Below are 13907 nucleotides of genomic sequence, written 5' to 3' on the forward strand. Positions count from 1 at the left end.
TTTTTTTTTTTTTTTTACTGAGAGAGACAGATCTCTTTCTCTGTGGTTGATGACAACCTCACCCCATGTGTTTTTCTGGGATCTGAACTGTCTTATTTATTATACAGAGTGCTGTGCTGTGCTCTTACTTTATGAAATCCGAATCTATTCCTAAATATCTACATCCAGTTGGTCCAGGTGCTTTAAAAACAAAACAAAACAAAACAACTCCATCTAGACTCCAGCGGGTTGAGAAAACACTGATTAAACACACTCTTGACATTTATGAGGGGTTAGTTCTAGGAGTGCCCCCCTCCCATCCTCCCACAGGGTGCCCAAACCCTCACATGCTCAAGGTCCTTTATAAATTGGTTCCGTATTTGCACAGGACTTACGTACATTCATTCAGAGACTTTCACTCATCTCCAGCAGTACAATGTAAACACTAAGTAAATATTTGTTACCTGAATTTTTTAGGAAATATCAACAGCAGTGCCAAACAAACAAGAAATCTGTACATGCCTGGCACAAGTGTAATCCTCTTTTTTAAAAAAGATATTTTTTTTCACAGCCGCGATGAATTGCACAGCTGCTTCACCAAATTCACTTCCCATCTGTTGTGGGAGAACGCTCTATCCCCCTCATACATTAGATCTATCTGGAGCATATATTAATGTGCCAGGACAATAATGATTTAATCATTAAGGTCTTATGTATAAGATATTTCTTTTATTTCTTTGGACTAAGAATGAAAAATCTGGGGCTGGTGACAGGGCCCAGTGGTTAAGAGCACTAGTTGCTCTTCTAGAGGGCCTGAGTTCAATTCCCGGCATCCACATGGCAGCTCACAACCATCTGTAATGGGATCTGGCGCCTTCTTCTGGCACACAGGTGTACATGCAGACAGAGCACTCAGACATGCATTGTGGCTGGAGACCTGACCTGCACTTTGTAGTGATCCAGTTCTTCTTTGAGGCTTGCATTTTCTTGTTCCCATTTCTCAGAGGTGCAAGTTCCTGGCTCCTCCTCCTGGCATAGCATTTCTGCCAGGCGTTGATTAAGGGTTTTCAGTTCTTTCTTGTTTTGGGAGTTCTTTTGGCTGAGTTCTATATTTTCTGAATCCAACTGTTGGTTTTTGATTTTTAAATCTGAAACCTAATTAAAATTGAAGTAAGTTTTAAAGACTATTGCTGCCCTACTTTTGCTAAAAACAACAACAAAAAAGACTTAGAGTCTTTTCTCCTCTCTCAATGTAGTTTGAAGACATTTCTGTAAGAGGCTACTCTGCCACGGGGCATCCTTGCTTCTAGCCCTGGCCATTCTGCCTATAGAGCAGTTGTTCTCAACTTTCCTAATTCTACAACACTTTAATACAGTTCCTCATATGGTGCTGACCCCCAGCCATAAAATTATTTTCACTGCTACTTCATAACTGTAATTTTGCTACTGTTATGAATCATAATATAAATATCTGCATTTTCTGATGGTCTTAGGTAACCTGTGTAAAACACCCATTCAACCCCAAAGGGGTCACAACCCACAGGTTGAGAACCACTGCTGTGGAGGACGAGCCTACTATATGTCTTATTTGTAGTACATTTAATCTTCCTTTGCACACTCTCTCTTGCCCACACATAACAAAAATAATATATGCTCCTTGTTACAAATTCTACCAATTCAGAAGTATATAGAAAGTTAGACACAGGTTCATCTCAGGCCTCTGGGTGCCTGGTTCTTTATTGTTGAATTTGCATACCACTAGATCATTTTCTATGCATATACACTACCATCTTTCTTTTAGCCAAAAAGTAAAAGATAAGGATAAAAAAGGCTCACTGCATGTTTTATCAGCTCGCTTCTTCCATTTCTGATAGCATATAGATGTTATCTTTCCAAGTTAGTGTGCCTAGATGTCACCATATGTTACATATTTTAATGAATGCAGGACATTTTATGTAAAAAAAAAATCACCATATTGTCATTTTTCATTCCTGCATAGATGGAGATATACATTTGTCTTATCTTTTCATTATTAAGCAACAAATTGGCAGCAGTTCTGGGTTCTGGGTTCATTTGTTTCTGTTTGCTCCTTTGTGTAGTATGGCCTTTCTGAGTTAGAAAGGAAGTATATATACATTAATGCTTTGGCAGAAGGCCCCAAAAAGTCTCTCTTTAGGTGCTATCAGCTCACTCTCGATGGTATAGACTTATTTATTTATACATATTTATTTACTGTTATAATATCAACATTTAACTTTTGTTTAGTAGGTGGAAAAAAAAAAAAAAAAACAACCTATTTAAGTTTCCCTAACACTGCAAAGCTAGCCTTTGGGTATGTTCTGTCCGGTCTGTCTGCGATTTGATCCTTCCTATCTGTTGCCTATTTTCCAACTGAGTTCCACTACTTATCTGAAATAGTACATGATATATTTCAGACGTTACCTTGGCTATTTCAGATATAAGACTATTTCCTTCACAAGTATGTCCTTGCCTTGTGACTATTTTAGATATGTTCTTAAATAGGCTTCCCATACTTGAGTATATGTTATAGGATTTATACAAAATGAGCATTGGGTGGCATAAGCCATTTGAGCGAGCTACATGTCTAAGAAATGTTATGCAGATCTGCTGGCATTCTGTATCTGTGAATTCTGCTTTGAATCAGAAAAATGGAGGAGCTGACATTAGTCAAAAATCACTAAGGGCTAGAACTGATACAGGTAAGGCTCAAAGACATTACTTTCCCACATGTACTGGATAGAAAGCTCAAATTAAACACTTAGGGTTTACAGATATAGTCTGTATATTGTTTTCTGGGTAGGAACCTAATTTAGAGTCACTCTGAGGTGGATTTCCATGGTCATCCTCAGAATTTACAACCTTATCATCATGTACAATATATTACTCCAGTAAATTTTTTGTTTATTATTCAATTTATAAATTTCAAATTAAAAAAAAAAAGGAAAATTTCTGAGTCAAGAATCACTGGGGAATTTTAAGTATTTCTTACCTGTTTCTTTAATTTTTCAACCATCTTCTGAATTGAAGCTTTTTCCTGTTCTATGGTTTCTATTTTCTGCCTAAAGGAGCAAAGAAGACATGAGTCAGGAGTGAAGCTTTTAAATTTGAAGTTAAATAGTTCCTAGTCCTTGTAAAATTTAACTAAACTATGCTTTACCACAATTCTTCCTGCGATCCATTTAATTCCTCCAGTTTCAGGTTAGAGATGCTATCTTCTTCGTTTAAAGTAGTGATTTCATTTCTCAAAATAGAATTTTCCTCTTGAAGCTTTTCAGATTCATATCTGAAGTGTAGAAATTTAAAAAAAAAAGTTACAACACGGCAGTCATCTGGTATCTTTGGAAAATATTTTCTAGTAACTTCCAATATAGAAAGAATTTCATGCCAGTTAAAGCAGAAGTTTAAATTAGTAGTCTTTGGTACTTGGAAATCAAGTTGTAACATATTGAGTCACTACTTTTGGAAAATAAGAATGGCGCTAAAAGCTATGGGGGGAAGGGGGAGTGAGAAACCCCTGAGCATGGAGACAGGGATCAAAACTCAAAGCCAACGCTGGGTGTTGACTTCTCAATGGCAGGCAGGCTGCTTTGAACAACTGGCTTCATGACCTCGGTTTCAAGCCCTCCCCCGCTCTGAGCAGACCACAGCCACATTACTTAGCTGTTGGAGCTTTAGCTTAGGCCCCCAGGGACAGTGTACTACATAAAACGGGCACAGCAAAATACACAGGCTTGTTCTTCTCACTCTATTCTGAGGTTCTGGAGTAAAAATAACCCGAGGAAGAGGAAACTCAATATTCACAAGCGAATTCTTTTCTTTATACTTAACTTCAGACACAATGTATTAGTTTACAAATTTAAGAGAAACCCAACTTGATAGAAATTCTGAAATGCAGTCGTTTTTCACAAAGTCGGGTTGGTAGTTTCCCAAAGTAGTTAACTTTGTCTTCATCGATCAAGAATATTGGTTACAATCTGATAGCTCCTTGGTAAAATAGTATGATAAAGATGTACTGTTTCTAGGATACTGGCATATATGTCAAGTATGGAAGGAAAAGGTATGGTCCATTCAATAAGTTTCCTATATTATTAGTATAGGAAGAGCGTTGTTTCCTACTAAGTGAGTTAATACTACATAAGAGGCATTCATTCCATATAACATGCTTCATTAAAATGAGGACAGTAACTAACACTGAGCAAAAGGTTAGCTATTCATCCCAAGGACGTCAGAGCCAGAAGAGGGCTAAGAACAAACACCAACAATACAAGTGGTTAGACAGTAGACACACGCCATGTTGTGCTTCCACACTCCAGATGGACCACACTAACTTGCTATGAGGAAGGGGATGCTTTCCAGACAAGGCACTCTAGTTGTTAACACACACAGAAGCGGAGGGTGGCTAGAACACTGCTCTTCTGGAGACTAGCAGGTTAGTGTCTCTAGGCACGGCAAGCAGCAGCAGTTAGATGTGATCAGGTGCTCTGCAGGCTTCCAGGAGGTCTGGAAGGCACATACATTACCTCAGAAGCTCAACCTTCCGCTGCATCTCAGCGCATGTGACCTGCAAGTCCTGCATCATTGCCTTCAGCTCTTCCTCCCTCTCCCCTTGAGAAGGTGTATCCTTTTGCTTAACTAATGTAGTGACTCGCTCCCTCAAATTTCTAGTCAGCTCCTGTAGCTTTTGTTTCTCCAGCTCTAACTCTGCGATTGTGGCCTCCTGTTGAAGATGTGTGTCTGGAAGGCCTGGGAGAGCAGCATTTTCCTCCAGGATAACTCGGTTCTGCACGCTAGGCTTTTCTGGATGTGTCTGAATTGTTCTGCCAAACCAGGCGATTTCATGTGCTTTTACTCTAGCTAGGAGCCGCATGTTTCCCTGTTCACAGCACCGGGTTTCTTGTCTACACTCTTCTAAGATGTGATGCGTGCTCATGACCTGGGGTGTACACTCTTCTGGAGTCTGAGCGAGTTCAAGCATCTTTTCATCAGAAGTGACCTCCAGGTTTTCTGAAGGGGCTTCCCACAGGGAGTAGCTGTCACCCTGCAGGGCGGCCCTTTCTAGTACCTTCTCCATCTTCCCTTGAAGTCTCAACACTAGATCACTGAGCTCCTCATTTTCCAGTTTGACCTCATCGTAACTCTTCTCCAGGCTGAGGAATGTCTCCGTCACCTCCTCCATTTTCTTCATCTCATCTTGCAACCTGTAGACTTGGGCGGCGAGCTCTTTGTTGCTGTCCAGCGACTCCTCGTAGCGCGTCTCTATGAGTCTCAACTCCTCCTGGAGGCAGGCGTTTTCTCGAGCGGCATCCTCGTATAATACCTTATACCTGGAAGACGCCTCCGGGAGTTTCTCCAGCATCTTCAGTTTCTTTTTCAGCACAGAAATATCAAAAAGCAGGTCCTGTTTCCTCTCAGAGGCCCGATCGCAGTCTGCACGCAAGACTGTTAGTTGCTGCCGAAGCTGGGTGATCTGACTCTTGAGGTCCCAGGATTCGGTCCTGGTGTCTTCACTGTTCTCAAGCTCAGAAAAGCACTCCAGGGAAGCTTCTGACTCCTCAGTTTTGCACGCCTGCCTCTGAACAGAGCTTGTTCCAGTACTTTCCAGGTCCTGGGCCTCCGGGTCTCCTAGGTCGCTCAGGAAGTGCTTGGTGGCTATCCCTTGTTTCATTACGGGTTCTGCTTGTTCCCCGGAACCTCCAGAAATCTCAGACGTTCGCTCCTCCAAACAAGATGAGATCACTGACTCTGGCTCTAACTTTTTCAGCCTCTGCTGCAATCTAGAAATTTCAGTGGCCATTTTTGCATTTTCCTTCACTGCACGCTCGTGAGCTCTCTGCAGGCTGATGAGGACATCTCCATTTTCTTCCAACAGCTGTTCTCCTTGCTGAAGCAGGGACATGGCTCCATTTCCTTCCGCCTCCTCCCCTTCTGTTGCCTGGCAGCTACCCTGAAGCATCAAGAGAGATGCTGCCTGCTCCATGTCCTTGACTGTATTCTGAAGCCTGCAGATTTCTGCGCTCATCTCTGCCTTCTCTTGATCTGCTCTCTCACAGCTCACTCTGTGGGCGCTCTCCAGGGCGGCAAGCTTGCTCGTCATTTCTCGCCTCTCTTGCTCATGCTCTACCTGGAGCCTTTCAAGCTGCTGGCTGGCCAGCTGCTCGGAGACCCCTGTCTGGCAGAGCACCTGCTCTCGCTCCCTCAGTTCTCTCTCCTGACTTCTCTTTAGCTCAAGTAGCTGGTCAGACAGGAGGCTGTGCTGGCTCTCAGATGCATTCTGTAGATCTTTCAGGTCTTGCAGCAGCTGCTCTCTTTCCATGCTCAGGATATTCAAACGCTCCCTGTATGTCCTCTCCAGCATCTCCTGTTCCTGGTTCCTGGCCAGGGCGGTTGCCTTCTCCCTCTGGAGCACCTCCTTCAGCTGTTCCTGGGCTTCTGTGCACTCTTGAGTGAGCTCATCCTTCTCAAACTCCCACTGAGATTTCTCCTCCAGGTGCTGCTCCAAGAGGTCCTTGAGCTCTTGGCGGTAGCGACCCTCAAGGCTTTGCAGCGTCTGTTCACAGTGCTCAGTGACTTTCTCACAGTCAGCCTGAAACCGGGCTTCTATCTGAGAGACTCTTCTATTACACTCTGTTTCCATTTCTTCCCTAGATGTGGTCAACATACAGCATTACTGAAACTGCTGCCAACTCCAGAAGCAAACCCAACATTTTCCCATTACAAAAAGGAGTCTGCCGGGCAGACAATGGAATGGCTTTCTACAATGCTCTGATTCCTATGCCATTCATGCGTTCCGGGAAAGGATGATCTCTCTTCTGGAGACCATAAATCCAGGAAACTTATCTTTCTCTGAAGCAGGGGGAGCTTACGAAACCAAATCCTTTAATATGCTTCCTGAATGTACTTATGTGGTTTAATAGATGCCTAATACTGGCATTTCACATTAAATGACCAAAGACATAGAGTGACCTCACGCCTCATCTGGGAAATATTTTGAAGCAAGCACTATAGGATTTCAGTTGCATAAGACAGGCACATTAATAACTGTCTTCTGTTTTTGCTTAATTAATAAAAGAGCTCTATATTAAATGGTGGGAAACTCAAAATCTCTCAGTTATACCTGGGATTTCACACAAGGACAGTAAACACAACATGCCATTTGATAAGAGAGAAGAAATATGAGTATGTCCAGAATCCAGCTTATGAACAGGTTCTCAGAGAGCAACTGCATTGCAGTAAGAAGGATCTAGTCCTCATCTGATACTGAGGAAGACAGTGTCACACAGGAACCGTTCCTGCCCTCCCCACTGCCCGCCCCCCGCATGCACACATACCAGAACACTTCCAATGACCAAAGGAGACTTCCCGGTGAATAAGACAAAACTGGTTGGGTTAATTTTTAAAGAACCTACTCAATCTATGGACTGCTCTGCTCCTCACCCCCTCACCCCCACACTCCCACTCCCCACTCCCCGTTTTCCAGTCCTCCCTGGCTGACAGGACCTCCCTAGAAGCAGTGTCCAGTTGTTCACGTTCCCCTCGCTTTCTTACCTTCCCTCCTGGAGTTCCCTTTGGTGATGTTCCGAGAGCTCTTTCCTCAGCTCTTCCTTCTCAAGAGCATGCTTCTCCATCAGGTTCAGCAGCTGCTCCTGGTGAGACTGTTCCAGGTCCCGAGTCAAGCCTCTTGCCTGGTCTTCAGTCCAGGCAGCAGCCTGAGCGAGTCCCTCTTTCTCCCTGCGAAAGCTTTCCTCTGCCTGGTGCAACCTGGCCTCGAGCTCCCTCTCATGCTCCAGCTGCAGCTCCTCCTGAAGCTGAGCCTTTTCCTCATCAAACACCATTTGCAGTTGCTTCTTTTCGTCCTCGTGCCTGCAGCTGGCCTTGTGGTGGGCCTCCCTCAGCACGGCTGCCTGTCCCTGAAGGTCTGCAATCTCACTCTGAAGGTCACGGATTTGCTTCTTCAAGGTGAGCATTCCTTGCTCATACTTTTGCCTCATGGCCTCCTGCTCCTTTTCACAGGCGACCCTGGTGTCATCCAGCTGCTTTTCGTAGTGGCGTACCTAGAACCAGACAGTGAAACCACGGATGACTGGGTTCTGAGCTATGGGGAAGGAGTGTGGGAGCAATGAGTGCTTCCGTCCAAAAGATACTCTTGTTTTCTTGTTCTCATTGAAAGTATAAACTTAGTTCAAAAGTACCTGAAATAAAATACTAAGTGAAGTCAGGTCTACTTCTATTTAATTAGGCGTGTGTGTGTGTGTGTGTGTGTGTGTGTGTGTGTGTGTGTGTGTATGCGCGCGCGCACATGAGCACATGTATGGAGGCAAGAGGACAACCAACCACAGTGCCATTCCTGAAGCACCATCCACCTTTTTTTTTTTTTTTCAGATAGCTCTCTCACTGAGACCTAGCTCAGAACACACCAAATAGGCTAGGCTGGCTGGCCATCAGGCTCCTGGCTCTCACTGAACTAATAATTTCTTTTCCAACTTTGTGTTTCATATGGCATTCTGCATACCTCACAGAGTTCAAGAAACATTTGAAGACTATATATATATATATATATATATATATATAGTCTTATATACATATATATATATATGTATATGTATATATATATATACATATACATATATATATATGTTTAAAATCCTAAGTCTGTAGTTAGAAAGTGGGAGGGCGGAAGGGGCACATGTGAGGATCTGCTCAGTGCTCAGTAGAGTTATTCATAAGCCAGGAAAAGTCAAGTGAACAAGAAAAGCAGAGGCTGGGGAGTGGCACTGAGTAAAGAGGACCTGGGCTTGATCACTCAAATCCACATAAACTGGGCATGGTGGCTCTTACCTATGATGCCAGTGCTGGGGGGCAGGGACAGAGGATCCCTGGGCAAGCTAGCTAGCTAGACAAATGGGGGAGTGAGGAACCAACCAAGGAAGACACTGGATGCTTATCTCCAGCCTACACACTCATATGCTCTCATTCACAGCACGAACATGCATATACATGTAACCGCGCATACACATATAACTTTGCATACAGAAAACATGTAAACATGCAAACACATATAACCATGCATACACATGAACATGCACACTCATGTAATTAACAAAAAAAAAACCAAAAACATGGTGAAGGTGAGTGGAAGCCACATAATGAAGGGCTGAGAGGACAAAGAGCAGAGCTTGTGTCTAATCTAGTAAGTGGTACTACATCAAAGAAAGGGATCTTTGTTTTTCAATTGGGATTTTTTTTTTTTAACTAGTTAAAAACACCACAGTTAGTGTATTACAATATGAGGGGCTAAGCACACATCACATTCTGGAGAGAATGGAGAACAGGCCTCAACCTCAGCCTGAGGAAATGGGTTCCTGGCAGCCTCTGAACTCCAGAAGAAATGCACAGGAAGTGCTGGTCTGTGAGGAAAAAGCGGCAGGACCGCCCACACGCTGACAAGACTCAGGGTCAGACTGGGAAGCAGGACTTACTTTGTCTTCCAGCTCCAGCCTCAGGTGACACAGGTCCCGGTGGTGCTGCTCTTTCATCTGTTCGATGACCAGCTCCGCCTCAATGCTCATATTCAGTGGGTTGCATTCTTCAGAACCAGGCCCTGAAAACACACGCAACCCACTGAGCCTGCTTCAGGCGCAGGCACTGGCATACTCTGGCATCTGGGAAGAGGCATGGATTCACTAAGGAATCCTTTTCAGCCTGACTTTCCAGGTGTGAAGCTCTTGGGAACAATGGAATCCACATCCAAGCATTAGGGCGACAAGAGGAAGAAGGTAAAGAGAGACTCCGAAATATAGGCAGTATGCAAGCCTTAGTTGAATCCACCATTGTGAATGGGAGTGTGTGGAATATGTCGAACGTGAGCGTTCAGTAAAAGGGCTATGTGCCGTGGAAACAGCCTGAGGTAGTTTGATCAAACTAACCAACCTCCTGTCTACCCAGAAACTACCCAGTGACAAATTCAGAGGGATGATGTGGCAGGGGAACAAGTGAGTGGCTAGCACCCTTACTGTTGTGTATTATGGAGCTAACTTCATGGGCCAAGATGCCTAGTCCATCCCTCAATACTGCACATAGTTGTTTTACTGTTGTGAAATTCCAGGTTATTTTCATCCAGATGCACAGGTCGGGGCATGGGTGCAGGCCACTAGGGAGGAAAGTCTCAATGCCTTCATATGGTTTACTTCTCCCATGGCCCACAATAAGCACCAAGGGAAAATTGAAATTATGAGCAGAAGTTGAGGGCTGAGCTAGCACAAGGTCAAATACATTTACTGGTAGGCAGAAATCTCTTAAGGCAGTGAGACACAAAAAATACTCGTTTCATCTGGAGATACACAGGCAGACGGAGAACTGTTCATGGGCAGAGTTCTAGCAACTGGGACTGACAGGCCTGCCTTGGGCTTTCTCCTCATATATTTTGGCCCACCCCCCACCTTTTCCAAGATGGCAGAAGTTTCTTGGAACAGTCAACATTCAAGTGAAAGAGCTGCATCAGGTGAATCAAGGATCAGAGAGAAGGACTCAGAACTTCAATGCCTCCTCCATGAATACCTAATGATCCCACAGCAGAGAGGGGAGGGAAGGGAAAAGCTACCTTCTCAAAACCCAAAGGGAAGGGGGAGACGCCACAAGGAGCAACAGAGCCCACAGGAACCTTGCTCAAATTAAAACCCAAAGTACTGGGGAAAAAGGCGGGACCCAGGCGAGGAGCTGGGTTGCATGATGGCTCCCAGGCAGGCCTGCCCAACGGCCTCGCTCCTCCTCATCTCCCTCAGAGGTACAGGCATGAGCTCTTAGCTTACTCACTGTTCTTACAGAGGCAAATAAGGCAGCCTAGGCAGCTATGAAAACCAGCTGTGGGTTCTGTGGTGTGTGACTGGCTAGCTCCTCCAAACCATCCTCATACCAGGCAGCTATGGTGGGAGGGAAGAGTCAGCGATAGCAGAATCACAAATAAATTCTTTTTATAAAGAATTCAAGGACAAATGAAAAAAAAAAAAAAAACCCCGCCACAAGTGAAGTAGCTCAATAAATGAGACGGCCAAAGTCTCTCCCTTCCTTGAACTCCAGGATGCCAGTGTTCTACAGTGCTCCACCCAGCCATGGTTCCACAAACTAGGTCAAACGCAGACATCAAAAAGACTGTGTGCAAATGTGTTTACCTTGGTCAGGCTCATGACCGTCGAGTTCTTCTGACAGCGAGTTCTTCAAGGGGAGTCTGAGCACTCTGCCCTGCGCCTGATATTCTTCTAGCTCCGACTGCAGCTCGTCCACTTGGTCTTGTAATAGCTGGAGTTTAAAAAGCAACACCAGTCTTACACGTGGCACTAAGAAAGCACCAAGAAAAACAGAGCGGATAAAAGCAAAGTACAGGCTTTTGTGCTTCAGGAGACACCAAGAAAGTAAAAAAAAAAAAAAAAAAAAAAAAAAAAGATGGAAGCTGAAGAGAGAACTCAGAGGTTAAGAGCCTGTCTCGAGCACGCATAGGATCTGAGTTTGGTTCCCAGCACCCAGGTCAGGTGGCTCACAGTCCTGGGGATCTGATTCCTTCCTGTGCCTCTGTAGGTCTGCACTCATGTGCATAATCAACACAGACAAACACATAATAAAAAATTTTAAAAATTTAAAGCAAAAAGACTATGTAATTGAAGGAAAGTTTGATTAATTATCAGATAAGGGACTTGTAACTAGAACTGATAAAGATTATAAGTCAAAGTCAAGGAGTTCAACTTAAAAATGGACAAAGGCTATATCAGATAGTTCTTCAAAGAAGATATACAAACAACCAACAAATGTATTAGAAGAGCAGCTTCAGTACTGTTAGCTACCGGGGGTATGATAAACTCTATGATGGGATATGACAGCAACTGTAAATGAAGATGTGGTGGATGAGGACACTCATACAGTAGGAAATAAACATGGAAAATAACCTTGAAGGAGGTCTGCCAGTTCCCAAGAGATAAACATTGGTTTATCTGTGGTCCAGCAGAATGCCTCCTGGTATAAACCCCAAGAGAAATAAAATAAAGTACATGCCCATGCAAAAATCTGCTTAGAACCAATATTCATGATAGCCCCTAAAAACCCAAATGTCTTACTAACTGATTTTTAAAATGTAGCATATCTATATGATGGGACTTTATTCAGTCACAGGAAGGAACAGAAAACATACACGCAACATCATGATCAACCTGGACAATACCACCAAGTGAAAGGAGCCCTTCGCAAAAGACCAGTTGTCAGCTGACAGAAAATAGAGCACTGGTTGCCTGTGGCAGGGAAGGGGTACATAGGAGGTAGGAATGGGGATTGAAGGAGAGGGAGACACGGGAGTGGGGTGGGGGTGGATATGAGGAGGGGAAGGGAGTGATGCAGTGAGATGGGGGCAATAGGAGATGATGGCTGAAATGAAGCAGGTCATGTGAGTGATAACATCACTTACATGGAGCTGTGATAAGTACTCCACAGCTGTTTGAATATGATTAAAGACACAGTACTGTATACAATGAACACACACAATGTATGATATAGAAAATGGTTTCAAAAAGATGACCTGGGGGAATTCTGAAGGTAGCAGTAACAGATCTTACTGATGAGTTCATTCAATTTAGAGACAAAAGAAAAACTACATGACTAGACCTAAGAGCTAAAGCTTAAATCATGAAGGCACAGGGAAGCGTCACTTCTTAGATGAGTGCCCGAAGCTCCTGAGAAGGCAGGCTACAAGTGATCTCTTGAGGATTTCCTCATCTCTGCAGAAGTACAAATTGTATCTAAAACTAGAACTCGGTTCTACTTTCCTTGCTAAGCAAGTATTTTCAGCTTACAATCAATCAATCAATTAATCAATCAATCGATTGATCAATAAAATTCCTAAGCTCAGGGGAGCTAACTTAAACAAACAGAACAGGCTGATAGTGGTGCATGTCTTTAATCCCAGCATTTAGGGGCAGAGGCAAGTGCATCTCTGAGTGTTAGGCTAGCCTGGTCCTCAGAGTGAGTTCTAAGACAGCCAGAGCTACCCAGTGAGATCCTGTCTCAAACAAAACAAAACAAACAAAAGAAATTCATATTAATAGCTAGTTGACACATGTGCTTGCTATGTCCCTGGCTTTGTTCTGAGCACTTTACACAGAATCTCTCGGAACCTTTGCCGCTGTGCTTAAAGGAAGTTTTGGCATCCATAGATTTCAGTGTCCTGACAAACCCATGGATTGCTGAGGCTGGGAATGGAACCCAGGTCCTCTGGTGTTGCTTAGTTCTCATGAGCCACACACCCTGCACTGTTGCTCATATTCATTTCTCATCTGCGCCAGCCTCTCCTCTTGAAGAAAGAACTCAGCACTGCTGGGATCGAGGTCACCAAACTAGAAAGGACAGAAAAACAAAGCTGTCATTATTCCCAAGGGCCTTTCTTTGACCTATCACATTCCAAAGATCCCAGCTTCTGGGGTCATCTGAGCTCCCAAATATGACAGGAATGAGGCCTTGAAGCAGAGACACCACCAACTGGAAGAGGAGGAAGCCATCCAAGAACAATGTGTTCAGCTTGGCGAGGGAGCCCACTTAGTGCCAAGCAATGCTCCCCTCCCAGCCACCATCCTAAGTCATATCCTGAGAAGTTACAACTTCCTTCAGGCACCCAAACAGTTCCCTAATAAAAATGTTCTTGGCACAGCTTCTGCTCTTTCGGGTGAGTGACATTTTGGGCAGCTCACCAGGAAATCGGAAGTAGCCAGATTTACCTTTTCTGCTAACACATTTTCCAAATTGCGCTGAAGTTTGTTTGTCAGGCTCTCGTACTCTGCCAACTTCTCTGTGTTTTCCAGAAGCTCATTCTCTAGGCGATTGTTTTCCTTGAGAATGTTGGGAAAATAAACATGGCACATGTCAGAAATCAGGAA

The 13907-nt window shown here is 43.9% G+C and overlaps 1 protein-coding gene across 10 annotated transcripts in view; it reads right to left on the reverse strand.

Annotated features, from left to right (window-relative positions):
• The window catches only part of Nin (ninein), a 102551-nt gene that overhangs the window by 26670 nt on the left and 61974 nt on the right, over positions 1 to 13907 (reverse strand). For 9 of the 10 annotated variants that reach the window (XM_031357257.1, XM_031357259.1, XM_031357258.1 and 6 more), the window contains 9 exons: positions 13749 to 13859; positions 13281 to 13370; positions 11166 to 11292; positions 9477 to 9598; positions 7546 to 8051; positions 4521 to 6641; positions 3158 to 3283; positions 2990 to 3059; positions 922 to 1134 (listed from right to left, as the gene is read on the reverse strand). In XM_031357257.1, coding sequence (XP_031213117.1) covers positions 922 to 1134; positions 2990 to 3059; positions 3158 to 3283; positions 4521 to 6641; positions 7546 to 8051; positions 9477 to 9598; positions 11166 to 11292; positions 13281 to 13370; positions 13749 to 13859 — 3486 coding nt within the window. The remainder of the gene's footprint in view (positions 1 to 921; positions 1135 to 2989; positions 3060 to 3157; positions 3284 to 4520; positions 6642 to 7545; positions 8052 to 9476; positions 9599 to 11165; positions 11293 to 13280; positions 13371 to 13748; positions 13860 to 13907) is intronic. The other variant, XM_031357265.1, reaches the window with a different exon arrangement.

This window comes from Mastomys coucha, unplaced genomic scaffold (genome assembly GCF_008632895.1).
Source record: "Mastomys coucha isolate ucsf_1 unplaced genomic scaffold, UCSF_Mcou_1 pScaffold6, whole genome shotgun sequence".
Taxonomy (NCBI): domain Eukaryota; kingdom Metazoa; phylum Chordata; class Mammalia; order Rodentia; family Muridae; genus Mastomys; species Mastomys coucha.